A 20,592-nucleotide genomic window follows, 5' to 3' on the forward strand; every position below is an offset into this window, starting at 1 on the left:
AGATACAGCGCCCTACATCCCCGGCTACCGAAAAGTTTCCACCAGCATCAAAACCATACCTGCATACATGCAGGTAATGAATGGCTACATTATGTGTGATATTTAAACCTAAACTATCAGCCTGTCCAAAACCACCCGAGTGTTTGGAACATTATCAGGTGCTTGTCTCTTTGTCCGTTGACATCTCTTTGTCCGTTGACATCGTTGAAAATGATCAAACGACCAATAACAGGGCTCAAAATACTGGGTGCATGTGCACCCAGGTGCACCCAAAATTGGAGCTGTGCACCCAATTATTTTCTCTGGGTGCACAGGGTGCACCCAAATATTTTCTTAGGTTTATGTATGTAAAGATATCAAAGTATACTTAGTATACATGTACATCATATTCTTGACATCTTAACAAGTGTTAGAAAGTTAACAAAAATGTCTGTTGTTTAAGAATTTGATAACTTGTAACTAAGTTTTATTATTAGGTTATTACTTGAATTTAAGTGGTGCACCCAAAAATTTTGTTGGTGCACCCAATTTTTTAAGCTCAGGGTGCACCAGTGCACCTAATCGCAAAAATGAATTTCGAGCCCTGAATAACGTTGTCCTATCATGAAGGAATGGTTTGTCTGGCTGTGGCTGACGAGTCCAATACAAACTCTTGACATTATCAGGTATGACATAGTTAGCACATACAAACCTTTGACTTCTTCCTCCATCATCTGTTCTTCCTCTCCCTGTCCTCCCTCCTCCATCTCTACATGTTCTTCCCTCTCCTCTTCATCTGCACCCTCCGCTATAGTGGGCATGGTCGGCTTCTTGGTTTCCTCACCTTCAAGATTTAGTCCTTCTCCCTTAGGGGATATCCTGTAGAAAAGGACAGTCAATGCCATTGAACATTTGGAGGATCTATCTCTTCTTCTTGTACTATTGATTCAATATTTACATGTAATCATCTTGGGTCAAAGTGTAATACTTTTTCAGTAACTGATGCAAGCGTAACACAACTGAAGTACAAGATATACATTTATAATTATTGCTTAAAACTGATGCTACATACGGTAACAAATACATTGCTATGGCTATCAATAGATATAGGGGTGTCCCTTAGCTAAACTTGGAGCTCGCAGCCTCACAGTTGAGAAGGCGGCAACCCCTGTCTGTAATAATATACCCTGCTACAGAAGTGTATTTAGTGCTTTTCCCAAGGACACAATGTCTAGCCAAGAATGCCAGGAATCCAATCCTAGCATGGACACTCGGCTATTTGACACCACCAAAAAAAAACTCCTCCCTCTCAATGCCACTATTTCTTTATTCCAATCATAATCCCAAATAGACCCTATGCACTACAAAGTTAAACAACAACACCAAGACATACATACCTTGGTAATACTAATGTGTTAGAAGTCAGAGGTCTGGTAGGTGTCATTCTGTCGGACATGACAGAATCAGCTGTCCCAGGACGCTGGAGGGAAAACATATTGATAACAGTTTAAGACCATATTGAACCGACAATCTGAGGATTGCTGTATCAAAATATTCAAGTCAAGAACTGTAAACTATTTGTTACACTACAGGTAGTACATGTAATAATATAAAGGAAACAATTTTTTGTGGTGACCTCTTCAACATAGAAATAAAACCAACACAAGTATTTAAAGCTTTACAGTACTTACATTTTTCAGTGCATCCACTAATCTTCCCGATCCATCCATACACGTCAGGAACTCCTTGTAGAACTTCATCTTGACCTTGGAGTCTCGGATCTGCAGCTTGCCGATGCCGTTGAAGGTGAACTCCACGTTCCTCCGGGAGCCCACGGCCCGCGACAGTGCCCCCAGGACCTCCCGTACGCATGCTTCTACCGTGTCACGGTCAAATGGCGTCTCCAGGGACAGGGCTGCGAAGTTCAGCTGGACCACTGGGATTTCACCTAGAGGGGGGAGAAGTATAAAATGGTTGTTTAAAATTAAAGCAAACATCTCTTCAATTATATAAAAATGTAGTTCTTTGTACACAAGTAAGTCTTACATTTATTCAAGCCAACCGCACAAAGTGGGACCGCATAGCACAGCGGGACTGTGTTCGGCCCGTGACCAAGAGGTCGCTGGTTCAAATCCGGCTGCTGAGTCACCGATCTTGTGCCCTTGGGAAAGGCACTTAACACGAGTTTCCTCCCTTTACGGTGCACACCCCAGTTTATTTGGGGTCTCAAATCGAGGCTGCGCACCCTCAAGTCGAGAGGCCGTCTCTTCAAGAAAATAAATCTAAAGCAGAAAAGCCGTATATGGGAATGAAGGGTATCACTCCAGCTTTAAGAACAGCCGGTTTTCAGTTTCTTCACTCTCTCTACTTGTCATAATTTTGGGGGGAGAAAAGTTTTTTCACGTAAAAAAGTATGCAAAAAAGGGGAACTTTGACGTGGAAATAAACCCATCACCTATATTTTAGTCATGAAAATGACTGATATTGTCGGAAAGAGAATACATCTAAGATTAATGAAGCAAAAAATTAAGAAAATCGTAACACTGAGATTTTTACAATAACCCGACGCGCGAGGCATAGCAACACGGCTCACAGACCGCATATGGACGGGGAATCTGGGACAACGGGCGAATCACTTCCAACGCGTAGAAATACAAGGAAGTGACACTCGGGCCCAAAACCAATTTGCACCAAAAACACATCACTTCTTACGCTTTTTAGCCATGCCAGTATTAAATGCCACTTTGCAGCAGATTATGAGAAATTTGATCTCAAACACGGACCCTCGAGACCCTTTCGTCACATTTTTGTCGCGCACTATCTCGGACCCCTGTCGCCGAAGAATTGGTGTGTGCACCGTTTACTCAGGTGAAAATGAGTACTTAGCTTCGGCTAGGGCCGTCCCTCGAATAGGACGTTAAATTGAGGTCCCGTGTCTGGGGAGAGCCATACCTCACGCACGTTAAAGAACCCCCACACGTGCGATGGTGCATTGTGAGTTGTTGAAAACCTACAGTACCTTGGCCGCACCTGGGGCAATAACTGTCTTATTGAGGTCACCTGAGTTGCGCCGAATGGCAGCTCGCTCCAGATACTTGCGACAGTCGTACTGAGGTCACCTGAGTGATCCCTTTATAAAAGCCCATGTATCAGAGTTATAAAAGCTTGTGATCCTTTTGGATAGTATGCCCATTTTTTTTTCCACAAAAATGAGTAAATCCTCAATTCACTTTAACTTTTTCACTACAGCCATGTATGCCTTCTGCACATTTTGATATAAAAACCCAAGCCCAACCAGGCAGCTTTCCAGACCAAAAAGTATGATACAAAAAACACAACATAAAACTATGCTTAAGATGTAAAGAGAATAGTTGTGGGCATTATTTGAATGTATTATTTTTACCTAATACATTTCTATTTTTTGTCCGGGTTTGGAAATATGATGTAATAGCCTTGGTGTGTTCTACATACTTCACGACACACACAAAACATTGATAGGGCAACTGTTGTATCCATGAACCCATAACAACTGCTGTCACTCCCAGCAACAGTAGCTATACAGTTACAGTCTCGTCACAACAAACAGAACACTCCGGGTGACAGTAACTACATAATTGCGTGTACCTGTCCGCTATGATATTACCCACTTCTCACCACAATTCATGTGGAACAATCATTACGGAACAACAATGGCATTCCAGAATACAATTATCCTCAACTGATAGTATCAGTGACAGGTGAATGCATGTGCATGGCGAAAGAATTGATGTACCCATAATAAAAATTTAATTCAATCTACTCAATATAGTCATTACGGTAATAAATTCTTAGCGTGCGGAGAAAGATTTATGTGCTAGACACCCAGTTGTACTGCACTACCATATTTTAGTTTGATGCAACTTGGTTTCTGGTGTTGGTGTTTTTAATGCTGGTTTTGTGAAATATTATGACTTGTGATGCAAAACATCGGCACTTTTTACTTTAACGATTCTGGCTGCTTCAGTTTATACAGCTTATCATATCAGCATCTGACAGAAAACAGAGAGTACACGTAAATCAGGCATGTTCGGAATGGGCCATAGTTACGAGCGGCGTCCCACAAGGGAGTGTGCTAGGCCCCGTCCTGTTCCTGTTATTCGTGAACGATATGCCACACTCAGTGAAAAGCGATCTCAAGCTGTTCGCGGATGATACCAAAGTCTTCCGCACAGTAAGAGAAGCTATCGACTGTGAGGCACTACAAGATGACCTCGGCAATTTGCAATCCTGGGCCAAGACCTGGCAGATGAAGTTTCACCCAAATAAATGCACTGTTCTAAGACTTGGAGCGGGTCATCCCCCCTTCAACTACCACATGACTGACCACCATGGTGTGACTGTGAACCTGGAAAACACTACAGAGGAAAAGGACCTTGGCATCAAAGTGGACAGAAACCTAAGTTTTGAAGCTCACATCTTGTCAATAGCCTCCAAGGGAAACCAGATGACAGGGCTGCTCTGGAGAACTTTCCGATACGTTGATAAAGAAGTCTTCATCGCCCTTTTCAAATCCTTAGTACGTCCTCTCGTCGAGTACGGGGCCCCCATTTGGTCACCTGGGAGTTGGAAACTAGTAGACACCATAGAAAACATACAAAGACGTGCAACTAAGAGAGTCCCAGGACTGAGGGATCTCACATACGAGCAAAGGCTTAGAACCCTTAAACTCCCTACCCTACTGTACAGGAGACTCAGAGGCGACCTCATCAACACTTACAAATATACACACGGATTACATGACACCGAGCCATGCATACCAGAAATCAAGAAGGATGGGAGAACGAGAGGGCACAGCCTACGTTTATCAAGGCCAATATCAAACACCAACAAAAGACACGACTTTTTTAGCAACAGAGTAGTGCCGTGGTGGAATGCACTTCCCGAAGAAGTAGTTACAGCACCAACTGTCAACAGTTTCAAATCGAGGCTAGACAGAGCCATGGAAAACCATCCCATCATGTTCAACTACAGAGCGCTGGACAAACCCCATAAACCAACAATGACTGTATGCTGAAACGAAAGAGCGGTTCAAACTGGAGCACGTCTCCTACCCAACCGAAAGTACTCTACTCTACTCTACTCTACTCAGAATACAACGGCTAAAAAGAAGAAAACTTTAAAAGGCGACTGGCACGCTCAAAAATTTAGGGGATTTTCTTCTTGACATTTTCCTCCATGTGTGATTTTTTCATACCATATGTACAATCTTTAAAATGATGATAACCAAACTAATGCTAAACCTTTAACTTTAAGTATGAGAATTCACTTGCTGAGCTTGAGATTGCTAGTTGGGTCTTGGACCTGTGGCAACCTGAAATGTTCAAAGACAACCTAGCTTTTGAGTGAGGTTGCCCACTTGGTAACCTAATGATGAAAAGAAGGATTTGGAACCTTGTCTGCTGATGTGTAAAAGTATTTTTCAATGATTGTTAGGATTGTGTTACCAAGGTATTGCTCACTCTATTAAACTTCAATGATAGGCATTAGCTCTTTTGTGTCTCACTTCAATGTAGTCAGTGCTCAAGAATGTGTGTAATGACGGTCAATGAAAAATTACTGAAATTCTTTTCTTCAAGCTATGGAAACCTTTTTTTTTACTGTTTCGAGGTTTTTGATGTGACTAGTCATGATGTACTTGGTACCGAATATAGGATTGCTTATTAGTATAATTTATGTGGGAGGAAAATGTAAGTTGTTGACATGATTTGTAGGAGTGAGATTTACATGTTGCTATTGGGCGGACATCAGTGTTAGAGCTGTCCATATGAAAGCATGTTAAAACACAACTCTGACGTCAGCCCTACTGAGTACAATTTGTCAGAAACGACAGGTGGTACTCAAGCACCCTCTAGTAATCCATGACAGTACTGCAGCCTCAAACAAAGGGAAGACATACAGTACTAGTGTATACTTCTTTTGTAACTAAATTGACCGGAATGTGTGGGCGACCAAAAGGTGTCTGGAAATGCGTGGGCGACCAACAGGTCTCAAAATTCAAAGACGACAATCGTAAAGCAGGTTTCCCTTATTGCTTACCTGTAACAATATCATCAAACTGAATAGTATAGCGACTCACCTGTGGTGTAGTGTTTAGTGGCCTCCAGTTGGTGAGTTTGTGCAAACTTCTCAGCCAAGAGGAAGACTGGTCGCTGGATCAGGATGTACTTGTTGTTTCCCACGTCCAACTTTTTGTGGACGTACGTAAACGTGCCCAGCCCGGCTATGTGGACCCCCTGAGTGGAAAATATGGATAGCAAATATTAATTACTGCAGATTGGTTGGAAATGAAATCATGATTTTTCATCATTTTACAGGGAAATACTGCATCAGGAAATCTTTTACAAACCTCAGAAGTCATTTGTATCTTACAAGTAAACTTTGCCATTCTTTGGCACACAATTTCAGTAAACTTAAGTTTGTTATTGTTGTTCACCTTGTACAGTAGGGCCTAGTGGCACATATATAAGTTCATCAGATTCCCTTGCTGTTTCTGTTGCAAGGTACAGAAAAATTTTTACAGGGAGGGGTTGCTAGCCTTTAACATGCTTATTACTATTAGGAACCTTCTGGAACAAGGGATCCCCATTTTACACCCCTTGGCTTCAGGGCTCGAAATTCATTTTTTGGATTAGGTGCACTGGTGCACCCAGCTTAAAAAATTGGGTGCACCAAAAGAAATTTGGGTGCACCACTTAAATTTAAGTAATAATCTAATGATAAAACTTAGTTACAAGCTATCAAATTCTTAAACAAGTACCATAACAGACATTTTTATCATCTTTCGAGAATATGACGTGTACTAGTATACTTTGATATCTTTACATACATAAACATAAGAAATATTTGGGTGCACCCTGTGCACCCACAGAAAATAATTGGGTGCACAGCTCCAATTTTGGGTGCACCTGGGTACACATGCACCCAGTATTTCGAGCCCTGCCCTTCCAAACCCAGATGAGTGCAGCACAACCGAGAAGCCCTTCCAACTCCTGGACTTGAACAGGGTGTCCAACTAATTAGAATCTAGGAGCACAATTGTGAGGTTATTACCAGTTGGGCCACGGGGACATATATATACATCCCATTGTTATAGCACCTAGACAGGACAACCATTTGGAAATACCTGACTTTATAAGCTAAACAGTTTCAATTGACCTTGCTGATATTGTAGCAACACTGGGTAAATGTCTGGAACTACACAAACAAACAGTATTCTTTAGACTAGAACAAAAAAAATTAAAAAATTAATATGGATTGAAGACATTTTTTGAGGTCATTAATCTAAAATACATGCTTTAAATCTACATGAAATTAGATATCACAAGAATTATTGCATTTAAAGTTTTCTTGAATGTCTAAACCTTACTTTTAGGTTCAATGTTGCACTTTCTGTTTATACCACAACATTGAAATACAGGTATTGTTTTGAGTTCTCAAAGCCCTTGGACTTCCCACGCCAATTCCTTTGTTGACAGCTAAACTCGCAACTTGCAATCGATACTACAAACACACTTGCCAACGATAGCGCTAAGACTTGGTGTTTGCTTGTAACTTAAGTAAGTCTGGAGGACTCTTGAAGACGTGGATTGAAATACGACCCTTCGACACATGTCGCACTGCCGGTTACTGACGCCTATTTTTGTAGCAACTTCAAACAAAGGAGGACCGTTGTTGTGTGAACAACTTTTTACGAGCAGCGGACTATGACCACAGACCTTTTACGGAATGTCTTGTTGGCAGGGTTCGAAATACACATACGTAACTTGCAATTTGCACATAATTTTTGAGATTTGCATGTAAAATTATTCTGAACTTGCAATCTTGCATGTTGAAAATACCTGGCCTATTGGAAAAATAATGAGGAATTAGACCCCCTACTCTTAGAAAAAAAAGAAAAATTGACATGTGTCTTTATCCTTTCTTGTTTTTGCCAGTAACTTTCTCCGGTAGCTTTACTAAATGTAATAAAAATTCACCGATTCAAGCTAGCGATACTCGTCGCCATCGCCGCCTAGTTTGTATTTTGCATGTAAATTTCTCAAATTGCATGTAAAATTTTTGCCAACTTGCAATTTTGCAGGTAGCAAAAAAAAAAAAAGGATTTCGATCCCTGGTTGAGATATTGGATTATGGTTGTCCTGGGATGGGAATTTGCATGTTGGGACAGATAATACTTTCACTGCCTGTCTAAAAATTGAAGTTATGAAGTGAAGCATTTCTTTTCAGTAATAAAACACTTCTTCTCGCCCCTCCTTAACTGTTAAATTAGATAATATCTTCTTTTTAAATTTAAATGATACTAAAACTTTGGGAAGAGAATAATAACACACTAAAACTTAAAAAAAGCAAAACTCTGAATGCATTTAAAATCATTGGTGAGTTGATTGAATTTGAGGTAGAGAGAAAAAATGGGGAGTTTGCAATGGATTTGAGTCAGTACAACTCAACAACAGTACTGACTAAATTCACATATACTGCTACAATAATAAGTACAGCAATGGCAACACATGTGCCTTTACGGGCGGCCAGTGAGAAACCAACTGCTACTAGTTGCGACTTGGCAATTATGGTGCTATGTACAGTACTGACAAAAGTTGGCGGTATGATCAAATGTCACTGAATAAATGAATGAATGAACTAAGCATTTGACTTGAGATTCAGTGTTAGAAGATTGCCCATGCACACATTTGCGCATCTTTACTGTACAATGTTTTGTAATTTTTGCCTTCAACATATTATGATTATAAGTGTACAATGTAAAGGACATACGAATAAAAATGCAAACTTAAAAAGCGTTTTCGAGTTTGGATTGAAGACATCACCATGAAAACTACAAACATGAACCCAGCCTGAATTTACATGTATTTACGGTAAGAAGGGGGCTACCATTTTTCCGAACATTCTAACTCAGTCCTGAGCTGTTTTCTGTATTACTAGCAGGTTGTTCAAATGATTAATAAATTTCACCTTGACAATGAGGATAACACATTCAACAGGTGCTTAGTGAATAATCCAAAACAACCTTAACAAAACTTTCAAACAACAGCTTAAGAAGACTATAAAGCAATCAAACCAATGTTAGGAAAACATACCAATATGTACATCCTAGTATGTCAAAACAATTTTAATTGAAAAAATCCTTTGTAAAAGAGTATTTTCAAAACAACTTTTACAAAACAAATTCCGAAGTTGTGACAATGTAAACTTTTGAAATCAACGCAAAAATGCGAAATTTGAATCAGGAAATGATGTGATTTTTGTCACAGGTGATACATATATTTCAATGATTCCAATTTTCATTTTGAAATTGTAGGTGGGAATGGTCAAAACTATCATATTTTGTAACAAATATACGCGATAAAAATTTTCCAAAATGGCGGATAGGTAGAGTACTTAAGGGACTCAAATAAAACCCTAATCATAAGAAAATCTTACCTTTTGCATAGACATTTGCTTCTCCACAAAGCTTGAAACATTGTCCCAAACACTGACAACATCTGTAACAAACATAAAGAGGGTTGCCAAATTAGAAACTCTTCTGGAACTTCCAAAAAAAATCACAACAGATTCGAGACTGTAACAATTTCACCACACGTCTCGTGCATACGTACCTTCGTCTGTTAGCGTCGGAATTGTAGAGAATTTGTTCCTTTTTGCGTCTGAAACCAGTCCTTGCATCACCTCAGTCATTTTGGCTGTATTATCCAGCCCAGTCGGGCCTAGAAAAGAACAAAATTGTCACGTAAAATGGCCCCCTTTTTTCCGCCTCACACGCAATGTTGGTTAGTCATGCATGGGGTGTTGGTAGGATGGCGGCGTCTATGGTGCTCAGTACACAATGAACTGGTTGCTATGCGCGCCCAGCTGTTGTTATTGACCTTTTGTTACCTGATACAACAAAGCAGCACCGGTAGGGGGCGCGGTGCAAAAAGGTCAGGTACCTGGGCGTGACGTCACCAGGTCAACAGGTGGGCTGAATAGGAACGTTCCATTACAAATATTTTACGGGGGACAATATTATTAAAATACAAAACATATTCAACATAGATCGTACAAGTACATAAGAAATAGTGCTTCAACACGAATAAAAACAATCTATTGTTGACATGTGTTGAAACGAATTTACATAATTTGATTATTCAAATAATACTTCTGATCGCATACCTGTACCGCGTTATGGATCGTCGTGATACTCAGTTCTGAACATGGCGGCACTTTTGAATGACAATGTGGACTTTGACGTCCTGCAATCGAGGATGATCAAGTTTTGTCAGGAAAACTCACAAATTCAGACATAGGAAATCGCAGGCAGGCGGCAAATTCACGAGGAACTTCCTCCTGTGTTCAGAGGTCTCAGACGTGACCCCCTGGACAGACCACGAGGAATTTTCGAAAATGAAAACCAGATGTCAAACAGATGTCAGTCGATTTTGGTGAGGTCAGGAGATCGCCGAGGTCCCGGTAAACGTTGAGTACAGAAACAAAGGGTCCTTTTTTCTCTTCCTGCAAGTTTTGGTCATCCGTACCATCGCCGTCTTCAAAGAAAACACAACAGCTGTCGAATGCCTTACATCCATTTGTGTCAATCCAGGACTCTCCTGACTCCGGAACTCGGTCGTTGACCTTTGCCACATTTTTGTACAATCTGTAGATGAAACGAAGTGAATAAAGTTACACATTTGATGAGTTTCTTTCTATGGCAAAACTTCTCCGCTAGCGAGTTATTTGGCCAAATTCAAACATTTCTTCAGCAAACAAATGTAAAGCGGTCCTTCTTGAGTCTCCCTCTTCTGCCGGCCCTCAGATCGTCTGTGTCCGTGTCTGACATACTCGGCTAAACTCGGTCCTGACCATCGGCTCCGCCCGGAATGATACGAACTTGCCGAGAATATCCGAAGAGTAACGAACTCTTGGAAAACTTTTCATAAACCGCAGGCAAAAAGAAAAAGTTTATACATATTTATCAACCACATAATAATTGAAATATCACATAAAGCGGTTAAAATAAATTTACAAAATAAAGATAAAATGTATGTATATGCTAAAATATAAATAATAAAGTCGGTGTTATTTTATTATTTCAATTAATCTCATTCCTCTCTTGCGTTTGGCAGCCGTTTGGAGGGAAAGATGGAGGGCTCGTGATAACTTTCTGGGAGATGAGAACTTTGTTTTGTTACAAATAGTGGGAAATTTGGCGAGGTTTTCGCTAATATTTCTCTCAGTTTAATGAAAGAATGTGCAAGAGATGACTGACAACTTACAGAGAAGCCCTACGTGTCCGAATTGTTGCAGGAATTTCGCAGCACAAGGTAGCAAAATTATTTGGTTCAGAAATTTATGCAGCGTGCTTTTTCCTTTTTATTGCCTGCATGCTACAGGGGTAAACTTTGCTTTTTCCCAACGCCAGATCCATGTAGAATTTGACCAGTTCAAGTAACTTATTTTTTATCATCATACTTTCTGCTAAACACAAAGCAAGGAAGCTTAAAGAATTATGTTTCAGTCTTTTCTCTCTAAGCGTGCATTTTCTATATGAATATGAATTATTCTATTAAAAATAACCTTCTATTTTTCAACATAGTGTTTCAATTCTGTCAACTAAAATGTGTTTTTGTTTCTTTATCTGTGTTTGTTTGTGTTTTATTTTATGGTGCAGTTCCTGTATGTTACGACAGAGGGCGCTTATGGTCGTATTTTATTTCCAGCTGCTGGTTTTAATTTCACATTTGAAACATCCAGATATGGTTTTACTTATAGCAACTACATGGGAAGTTATCGCCATTCTTTAAGGTTCACTGTAAAGAATTCACTGTGAAAACTGTGACAACAACAAAAATATTCCCCCTTTACGGAGGGTCTGCAATCTGACGCACAACGATTTACGCTAAATTCGGGATGGCTGACTACGCTTTACATTAAATTCACGAAGGCTACCAACATTTTATGCTTCATCCCACTACGAATTACGTAAAATAAAATAGCTTCCCTATGAATTACAGGAAATTAAAAAGGCCTGCCTGCGCCTTACGGAAAGGAGCATGCAGACCCGCTTTACAATTTACACTCATAAAAGCTACTGTGGTAATGTGACAATGACGCAGTGGTAAGCAAAAAGCAGATGCTATCCACTTCTGTCAAAATTTATTCTATGAGCCAAGCCATGCCCGTGTTCTAATCGATTCCCAGCTAATTTGGGGTCCTCTTCTGATTTTGTCTGGACAGTAACCTCAATAAAGTACGCAACCAGATTTTGAAAAGTTAAAAAAGTGCGCATTTAATCAAGAAAATACGATATTAGTAGTTTGATCTGCTGTGGTCCTTTTGCCTACCAGTCGTCAAATGATATTACCCAAGATGTAAACAAAAACAGTGTTCGCTCATATTAATAAACTTTTTGTAATGATAATTTCTTCACAGATGTAAGCCGGCCACTGGGGTACTCCTGTTACCCTCTGCTGCTGAAGTGTGGCCATACTTTCTGTGAAGGATGCCTGATCAAATTGGCCAGGCTGCAGAAGACAGCTATTGCCTGTCCCACTTGCCAGGTATTACTTTTGAGCATTATCAGTTTAATGCTACTTGTTTATGAACGTTGGACTTCCAGGTAAACAATATTCAAATACGATTCAATCTCTACAACTGGATGAAAACAGAGATTTACTATGTAGTATAATTCTAGTGAGGCCATATAGAGTGATACTGTAGAAGAGTTTAGGATGTCACTTGAAATGCACAGAAAAAAATCTCCATGTTTATCCAGTTGTAGAGATTGCATTGTATGATATTGATCAGTGTTCTCTATAGGCCTTTTTCAGCATAGGGGGCCCCTACACTGTGATTTAGATACCCTATGCTGTGATTTGTATCCTGCATGCTGTGATTTGGGCCCCATCGCTATGTTCCGACCAGCCAAAAGGACTTTTCTGTATTTATATAACAAAGGTAAAGAAACGTTGGCTTTATTTCACTAAATTTTGCCCTTGAAATGCAGAAAACTGTATTGCTGAGGGTCGTAGATTTAAAAAATATTGCAGGGGTCGGATTTCGCCTATCCCTTAAAATGCTCACACCTGCATCACTTACCACATGACTTTGCTGCACCAAGATACCCCTACACTGTGAAAAAATCCTGGTGAGAACACTAACTAACATGTACTAGTAGCCAGAACTGTGTAATCCTGTACAACTCACAGGTCAGCACACCACTACGGAAAGCAGAACATAGTGTCCGCAGTCTGTGGCCAGATATCTATACCCTCGGTCTACTGGTGGTCAACAAAAGATTCTCACTGGAAAGGTAAGATTTTCTAAAAGTTTAACTATTTGGATTTCACGGTGTCTCCAATTTGGTATTGTTTTTTTAATCAAACATACTATTTTTGTATTGTATGATATCAATGCAGAAATGTATATGCAGAAGTACTTAATAATAATATATTTCTGCATTGAACTAAATGGTTTTATTATAATCCCCCAACGGCTTATTAAGGTACTGCGGCGAAACTTCTGGTTTTGACATCTTGTGTTATGGACATGCTAGAGCTATGGCCGCAATTTTTTAGTTGGTAGATAGCTCTTGCAGCTGAGAGTAAGTGGTGTATGTTTCGCCCCCCTTGCAGCTTTTTTCTGGAACTACAGTGAATAACTCAAGAAGTGGTTGAAGGATCATGATTTTTTGTATGATTGGAATTTGCTATGCTTCAACTTATCCGCTTGACTTGCAATTGCATGTAATAAACTGATAATTCTAAACCATTTCTCAGTGGAGCCACCAGACCAGGACAGAAGAGTAGAAATGTTGTGGATAATGGTGAAGTTGCATCTCTTCCTGCTCTGGACAAACAGATAAAACATGGTAACACTCTTATCTCTATTTTATTAGAAAGCTACTTTGTAGGGCTACTTTGTAGCTGATTTGTGTCTTATGTCAGTTGATGATGTTGCCGCTTATAGTCATTGAGTTAATCTTAGTGTGCATATTGTAAAAAAAATACATGGTATACATAATGTATATTACAACAAGGGCTGTCTCCAGCTACAATTTTTTTTCCATCCCACTCATTGTTTGGGAGATAATTGGCCTGTATTCAATGTCCGATATCGACTGCCAGGCATCTATGATTCGTTACTCGAGTCACGTGTCTCCAAATCACGTGCTCAGGGTAATTGAATCATCACTCCAGTCCAGTCCAGTTAGCTCCAGTTTGTTGGATGTCCATCGAAGTGACGATGGACATCCAACAAACAGTCCTGAAGAAGGTCGACGTAGGTGCGACTGAAAATTTTAGGGGAGAATATTTTGTGTTGTATGACAGTTGAAAAACTTCAATATATATTCAATGTCGATCATGCATGTATATATATCACCTTAAAAAAATGGTTGAAATTTTGTTTCAGTGTCCAAGTGTGCGGAATGCAACACCAGAAATGCTTCCTGCCGATGTGCCAAGTGTGAATGTGATCTGTGTGGGCTCTGCTTTGACAAGGTAAATATATTTTATCTAGAAACAGTCATGCCCTCATGTACCAGAGTTACCAACCTAGGATTGATGTGGTCAAAAATTTGTATTTTCCCAGAACTATCGTAGAGTGGAATGTGTTATCACCAAGCACAGTAGGGGCGTCTTGTGGATAGTTTTAGAGAACACTGGCAGAGAGATGTGCAAAAGTTAGGTGTGACGGGCCTTCGGTGTAATATAACCAGCTGCTGCCGCGCCGCGTGCCTGCGAAGCTGGTGTGTTAAGCCGAAGGGCGGTTATATACCGGCTATATAGATGCAGTTACAGATATATGGGAGGAATGTGTATCTAAACTTTAAGGTAATATCATTTCAAAAGCATAAATGTTTTATCATGTCATACACAGTAGTTCTCAATCTTGTTCCTGGAAAATACAAATCAGTACAGTGTAGTTACATTAACTAAAATTGAAAATCTGACAGTAAACAAAGCTCAGTTTGTACAAATGCAAGTTTTCATGCGCCACTATGTGTCAGGTTTGAATATATTTGTATAATTCTACAGGTGCACAAGGTATCACGTACATTGATGAGACACCAGGCATCCCCACTGACTCCAGATGGGTAAGTCACATCTGGGACACCCGGATGGCTTGGAACTTGTTGAGCATCAACTGTTATGGTCCATGAAATATATTGGAGATATTGTTTTTGGTGTGTTTTTTGTGTCTGCCCCAGACATTTGTGAGCAGCATAACATTAGAACATGGATTGTGATGATATTTGGTATGTGGGTAATGTATTGGGAATACAATGGTTGCTTTTGCTTTTGAGTCTCCTTCTGTGTGACCTTGGTACTGCAGCAGACTGTCTTTTTTGTCTTTTGATCTGGGAGTGCTATACTCTGTGGTCATGCTGTGAGTCACCCAAAACCCATGTTCTGTCTTCATTTCAGGATGACCAGTGGTTGCCAGGTACATGACAACAGAATCATAGAGTTCTACTGCCAGGACGACAAGGCCTCCATCTGTTCTCACTGTGTTGTCATGGGCGACCACAAAAATCACAACATTGTCTCCATCCTGGACAAGGTATGTCTGCTGTCACCTTTTCTGTGTGGTTAAATATGTTACAGTTACAGTACCTGAAATGTGACTTTGGTTATTTTGGAGACTGCCAAAATTTGATTATGAAGATGGTAAACTCTGGAAAGTTTATCAGGTCAACCCTATTACATTTTCTGCAAATCTATTGTCTTTATTTGAAGTTCTGAACAAAGTTTAGTTCACAAGGTTCCAATTTCCTAGTTGCCCAGTTGCATCATGCAACCATATTTTGTTTGATGCAAAAAGTTTCAAACTGCACTATAACAGGGTGCTACCCCTAGTTTCAAAGCAGAGACTTTATGTGACTTTGAATTTATGTATCTAGGATCAAGATCAGTGCAACACTAGTATTTGGCTGAGGGTTTCTACTGGGCAACCTGTATGTAAAAAGTATTTGGAACCATGGTTCATAAATGTAATAATAAAGTTAAGGTGTATGATAATTATAGTTTTATTGTATTTCAGAACAAGGAGGTTGCAGCTGAAATTGAGCCAGCTATACTTGTAGCCAAGACTGTTCTAATGAGAATAAAGGAGGCAGATAAGGTTAGACTTATTTAGGAATCATTTGCTGACACTTTTCTTTTGTGAACATTAATATCTTTAGGTATGACAAGTTGAGATAACTTGAACTGTTAATCTATATAAATATCCTCACAATCATGTATTATCCTATTAAGTGGATTCATTTTCAATTTTCTTTGGACAAAATGGGGAAAACCTTTGTGGTACATATATATTTGGAATATTCCAGTTTCTATCAATTTATGGCTACTGATTCTCAACTGTGTTGTTGCTTTTCAATGTTTCTAAATCATATATGGTGTTTTTTCTTGTTCATTGCAATTTTTTAAATTGTTGAAAAGGACAGTTTTGAATTATTTTTAATGCACCCTAAACCACTCTTGTATGTGTATATACTGTAGCCAGAGCAGGGCTCTAGCCAGCTCGAATTTTTTTCCGTCAGCCCATTCCAATCGTCGTGAAAGCCGCGAAAATTCATTTTCCCTATGGCACTACAAAGTAGTAAATGTTGGCATTGATACCTTGAAAAACGGGTTTCAATGAGATTATCGTATGCGAAAGAGTGCCAACACTCATTTTCAACAAGCATAACAATAGCAAAACAAACAGTGTGTGGCATTTACAGCCATGGATGGCTTCCCCAAGCCACCTGTAGCTGACACTAAGGATTTTTGTCCGTCAAGGTTGACGGATTGGTTTTAAATTTTTTCCATCAGATGGAGCAAATTTACGTCAATTGACGGAGAAACGGACGCTGGCTAGAGCCCTGAGCCAGAGTCAAGATAACCCTTGTTCCCTATTCATGTCCATGTAGGTCTTGACTGATGCTATTCCAGGGTTGAGGACTGAGGTGGCACAGTTAACACATGAGCTCAGGACTCACTTCCAACTACTACATGGTGCACTACAGGCTAGGCAAGTCACACATGTTGTATAATTTGAATAAAACATTCTATAACTTCAAGGCATTCCTAGGACCCCTACCTGTACCGTACCTATAAAATTGTTAAGGTACAGGTCCGGACCTAAACATCTGTGTACCTGTACATGTACCTAAACATACTAAATCACTATTGAACACCACTTTTTGAGACTAAGGATAAGTAAATTCCCAAATCAAACATGATAATTTTAATTATCGTGCAGTTGAAAATTAAGAAAACTTTGTTTTGAGGTTCAAATATCTAAATCCTCCTATAAAGATGTCAATTTCTCACTAAAAAGACAGTTGGCTATATCTATACCTTACAAATAATTGATCAAACTTGCTTAGGTACAGGTAAAGGTCTGGACCTGTACCTAAACCTGTGTACCTGTACCTGTACCTAAAAGTTCTTTAGGCACACAGTTCTAGGCATTCCTTTAAATGTAAATGGTAATATTGTATCTGTTGTCGAAAAAAATGTGGCAGCACTGTAAGAGATCTGCCCCCCTCCCCCATTTCAGCTACAGTGACTGCAGTCCACAGTCGATCAGTCATCGTTACAAGCAGCTTGAAAGGCTTTATTCTTGCTTCTAGGACAGACTAATACCAGTGAATGTTGCAAGACTACCACTGTGATAATAGTTACCTTCATTTGGTTACGTCCAAGTATTTCATACATGTTGGCTGGCTCACTACACACGCCATGTTTACCCGACCTGTTAGCACTGCATATATTATGTTAATGAACACCTGGTCAGCTGATTCATGATTGGCGGGGAAGCCATATCCCAACAGTCCCATGGGCTTTTGTTCATTCGAAAAGCAACGACGGCTTACTCTTTTTAAACTGTAGCATTTTGCATGGCGTTTTTGATGCCAAGAATGTAGAGGTCAAAACTGATGGATATTGTTTGACAGGACCATAGTGATTTTTGTATGTTGTGGAAAGGGGGAGCTTTGTACGCAGTACAATTTCACAGGCACATCTGCCACAGTGCGACACAGTGCTCTGTCCGTTAAAATGCGTACAATACCTTTGCTCCTTATCGCTTCTCGGCCTTTTGGCTAAGATCAAGTGTAGTATCTGTTCTTATCAGTTTAATATCTGATACGCTCCGCATCGCGGAGCCATATATTAAATTGATTTTTGGAAGGAGGCTATGGACTAGGTGCTTGCACCATCCTAGCCACGGGTTGGCCCGGTATTGCAGTACCTCCGGGATCGGCCCACCCCTCCGGGGGTTTATCAATAATCTAAAAACAGTTTTACAACAACACACCCTATCCCTCCCTCTCTCTCTCTCTCTTTCTCTCTCTTCCTGTCTCTCTCTCCACCCTCCTCTTTTGTACAGTAATTGCTGTATTTCCCTTCTGTGAGAGAAGGAGCAAAGATTTTTATCAGTTTGTCTTTGTAGTATAAAAGGCAAAGAAATCAAACCTATACTGATATAGAGCACATTGTAACAACTTGCTTGTTACAATATATTGTGTCTGAAATTTGTCTACTGACACGACAGCTATGGAGTCTTTTGTTCTTGTAGCTGGCATTTTGGGGCTCAATAGTGAGGATAATGGCCATTCTTTGTGTTGAGTTTTTATCAAAAATCATTTGCAGCAATTATTACAGTACTCCAACAGTCCAAGAGAAATACAATTCTAAGATTTGGTCAGTTAACACTGGCACACCCAGGTTTGCTCTTTGTTCTTGTTTGTTATTGGATAAGCAATAGCCTCAGCCACTGTTTGGCTTCCCAGGTAGCAAAGACAACAATGGGTTTTACACCTATTGTTATTGAGATTACAACTGCCCTCTGTCTCTTTCCTTCTTTCCCCTTCTGTTGCTCCCTCACACTTTCTTTCTATCTTCCCTACTTCCATAAGTTATCATATCTTATTATAGAGCTTTATGCTAGTCTAGTATAAGTCTAGTATAGACTCATAACCACTGTGCAAAAGAACTTAAAAATGCTGTTTGTCTTAAGTGGGTGAAGATGATGCAAATTTTAGTGATACTATTCACGGATACACATCTTATCTCCAATTGTTCATTCAACCATCATGAAAGAACTGCATCATTTCAAATTCAAGAAGTCCCCACAGAATGCCACTTTTCTGTTAAAATCACAGCACCCACAAATTATAGAAAAAAGTGTGGCTTTTTGTCTTTCTGTGCTTGCAAAGAAGAAATCAAATCGAACTTGTCTATAGATATGGCCAACTAGGGCCTGTACCTAAACAAACTAAATCACATATTGGCAGCACTTTTTAAGACTGCTGGACAAGTCAATCCCAAATCAGCAATGACAATGGTGATAATCTTGCAGTTGAAACTTAAGAAAACTTTTGAGATTCAAATATGTAATTTCCCATACAAAGATGAAATGTAGTGAAACAATATACAAATGAAAATTTATCACCAGAAAAGACAGTTACCTACATGCATAACCTACATATACTTGGGTAAAGATTTTTAGGTACAGGTACAGGTGCAGGTCCAGACCTGTACTTAAACCCATGTACCTGTACCTGAAATTTGTTTAGGTTAAGTCTTGTTATGATAATGTCAATCAACTGTCTATTACTACAGCTACTACATTATGTAATTTTTTTTATAAGACTCTGTTGTACATGTAATGTGACTGTGTTTATCCTACAGGGAGATAAGTTTGATGGAACAGATAGAAGAGGCAGGACATGCTCAGGTTCAGCCACTGGAGGGCATGGTAAGTTTGGCATTGTTAGTAGTACATGTATAATGGCATACCTAGCCATACACTTCATGGCAGAACACATGTCCAGACAGATTTATTTCATTAGCTCATGCCAGGAAAGGCCACTACTCTCTTCATAAGTTCTTTCTTTGTGGCTCTGACCTCAAACATGGGATGCCCATTCCTCAGTAGGGCATCATTTTTTAGCCCATACCATTACCTTACTTTAAATTGTTTAAAAATCATCTAGGATAGTTAACAAAATGTATCTATTAAAGCAGGATGCAAAAATGGCTTTCATAAGAAGTTAATTCAATATTTGTAAATGCGTTCTGTTCATTTCAGAGGAACACCCTTGTTGAGCATGCAAAGATGCTGGATTCTTTAGTCAAAGGTAAGTAAAATTTAACACTAAATTATTTATTTCTTAATTTGTTTGACTGTACTACAATCAGCCAAGGTTACCCAACTAGCCATTGGCTATTGTTAAGGACTAACCTTTTTTTTATAGTTTTATGTTATACATTCTTTGGTAGACTGTAAGTATGCATAGTTGAAGCGATCCAATTCCCATACATATCTACATTTTATACATATCCAATGGTTTTACTATATACAGAATCAAAGACTAATTGACATGGTCATATCCAAATACGATTGCTTTGCACAACAAAGTTTGTGTTACTAATTGAATTGTCTTGTTAAACATTACAGATGCACACAGAGCCTTGAAGAACACACAGACCTTGCTGAATGCCACTGAGGTAAGAGGATTATTTCTTCTAATGTAGGTTTTGGTACCTAGTGCAGCAAGTTTCTTTGCTGTTTCAGGAGCAGGGGTTTGCT

The 20,592-nt window shown here is 39.5% G+C and overlaps 2 protein-coding genes and 1 non-coding gene across 7 annotated transcripts in view; 2 read left to right on the plus strand and 1 right to left on the minus strand.

Annotated features, from left to right (window-relative positions):
- LOC118422769 (coiled-coil domain-containing protein 81-like) overlaps window positions 1-9,912 on the minus strand; it is a 27,421-nt gene extending 17,509 nt beyond the window's left edge. For 3 of the 5 annotated variants that reach the window (XM_035830518.1, XM_035830516.1, XM_035830513.1), the window contains exons 1-6: window positions 9,630-9,911; window positions 9,454-9,515; window positions 6,095-6,251; window positions 1,671-1,927; window positions 1,377-1,459; window positions 692-858 (exon numbers count right to left, since the gene is read on the minus strand). In XM_035830518.1, coding sequence (XP_035686411.1) covers window positions 692-858; window positions 1,377-1,459; window positions 1,671-1,927; window positions 6,095-6,251; window positions 9,454-9,515; window positions 9,630-9,708 — 805 coding nt within the window. In that variant the 5' untranslated portion in view covers window positions 9,709-9,911. Of the gene's footprint in view, window positions 1-691; window positions 859-1,376; window positions 1,460-1,670; window positions 1,928-6,094; window positions 6,252-9,453; window positions 9,516-9,629 lie in introns of all 5 variants that reach the window. The other 2 variants (XM_035830514.1, XM_035830515.1) reach the window with 2 other exon arrangements.
- Window positions 9,913-11,129: 1,217 nt separating this feature from the next.
- LOC118422992 (RING finger protein 17-like) overlaps window positions 11,130-20,592 on the plus strand; it is a gene marked incomplete in the record, with an annotated part of 56,912 nt that continues 47,449 nt past the window's right edge. Inside the window, 12 exon segments of the mRNA XM_035830886.1 lie at window positions 11,130-11,330; window positions 12,439-12,566; window positions 13,215-13,318; window positions 13,785-13,876; window positions 14,419-14,507; window positions 15,045-15,103; window positions 15,435-15,570; window positions 16,051-16,131; window positions 16,925-17,025; window positions 19,692-19,758; window positions 20,092-20,140; window positions 20,461-20,510. Of these exon segments, the coding sequence (XP_035686779.1) occupies window positions 11,267-11,330; window positions 12,439-12,566; window positions 13,215-13,318; window positions 13,785-13,876; window positions 14,419-14,507; window positions 15,045-15,103; window positions 15,435-15,570; window positions 16,051-16,131; window positions 16,925-17,025; window positions 19,692-19,758; window positions 20,092-20,140; window positions 20,461-20,510 (1,020 nt within the window).
- Window positions 18,081-18,271, plus strand: LOC118423693. The gene has a single exon (XR_004832091.1). It is a non-coding gene; the product is annotated as a U2 spliceosomal RNA (small nuclear RNA).

The sequence above is a fragment of the Branchiostoma floridae genome, chromosome 9, assembly GCF_000003815.2.
Source record: "Branchiostoma floridae strain S238N-H82 chromosome 9, Bfl_VNyyK, whole genome shotgun sequence".
Classification (NCBI taxonomy): domain Eukaryota; kingdom Metazoa; phylum Chordata; class Leptocardii; order Amphioxiformes; family Branchiostomatidae; genus Branchiostoma; species Branchiostoma floridae.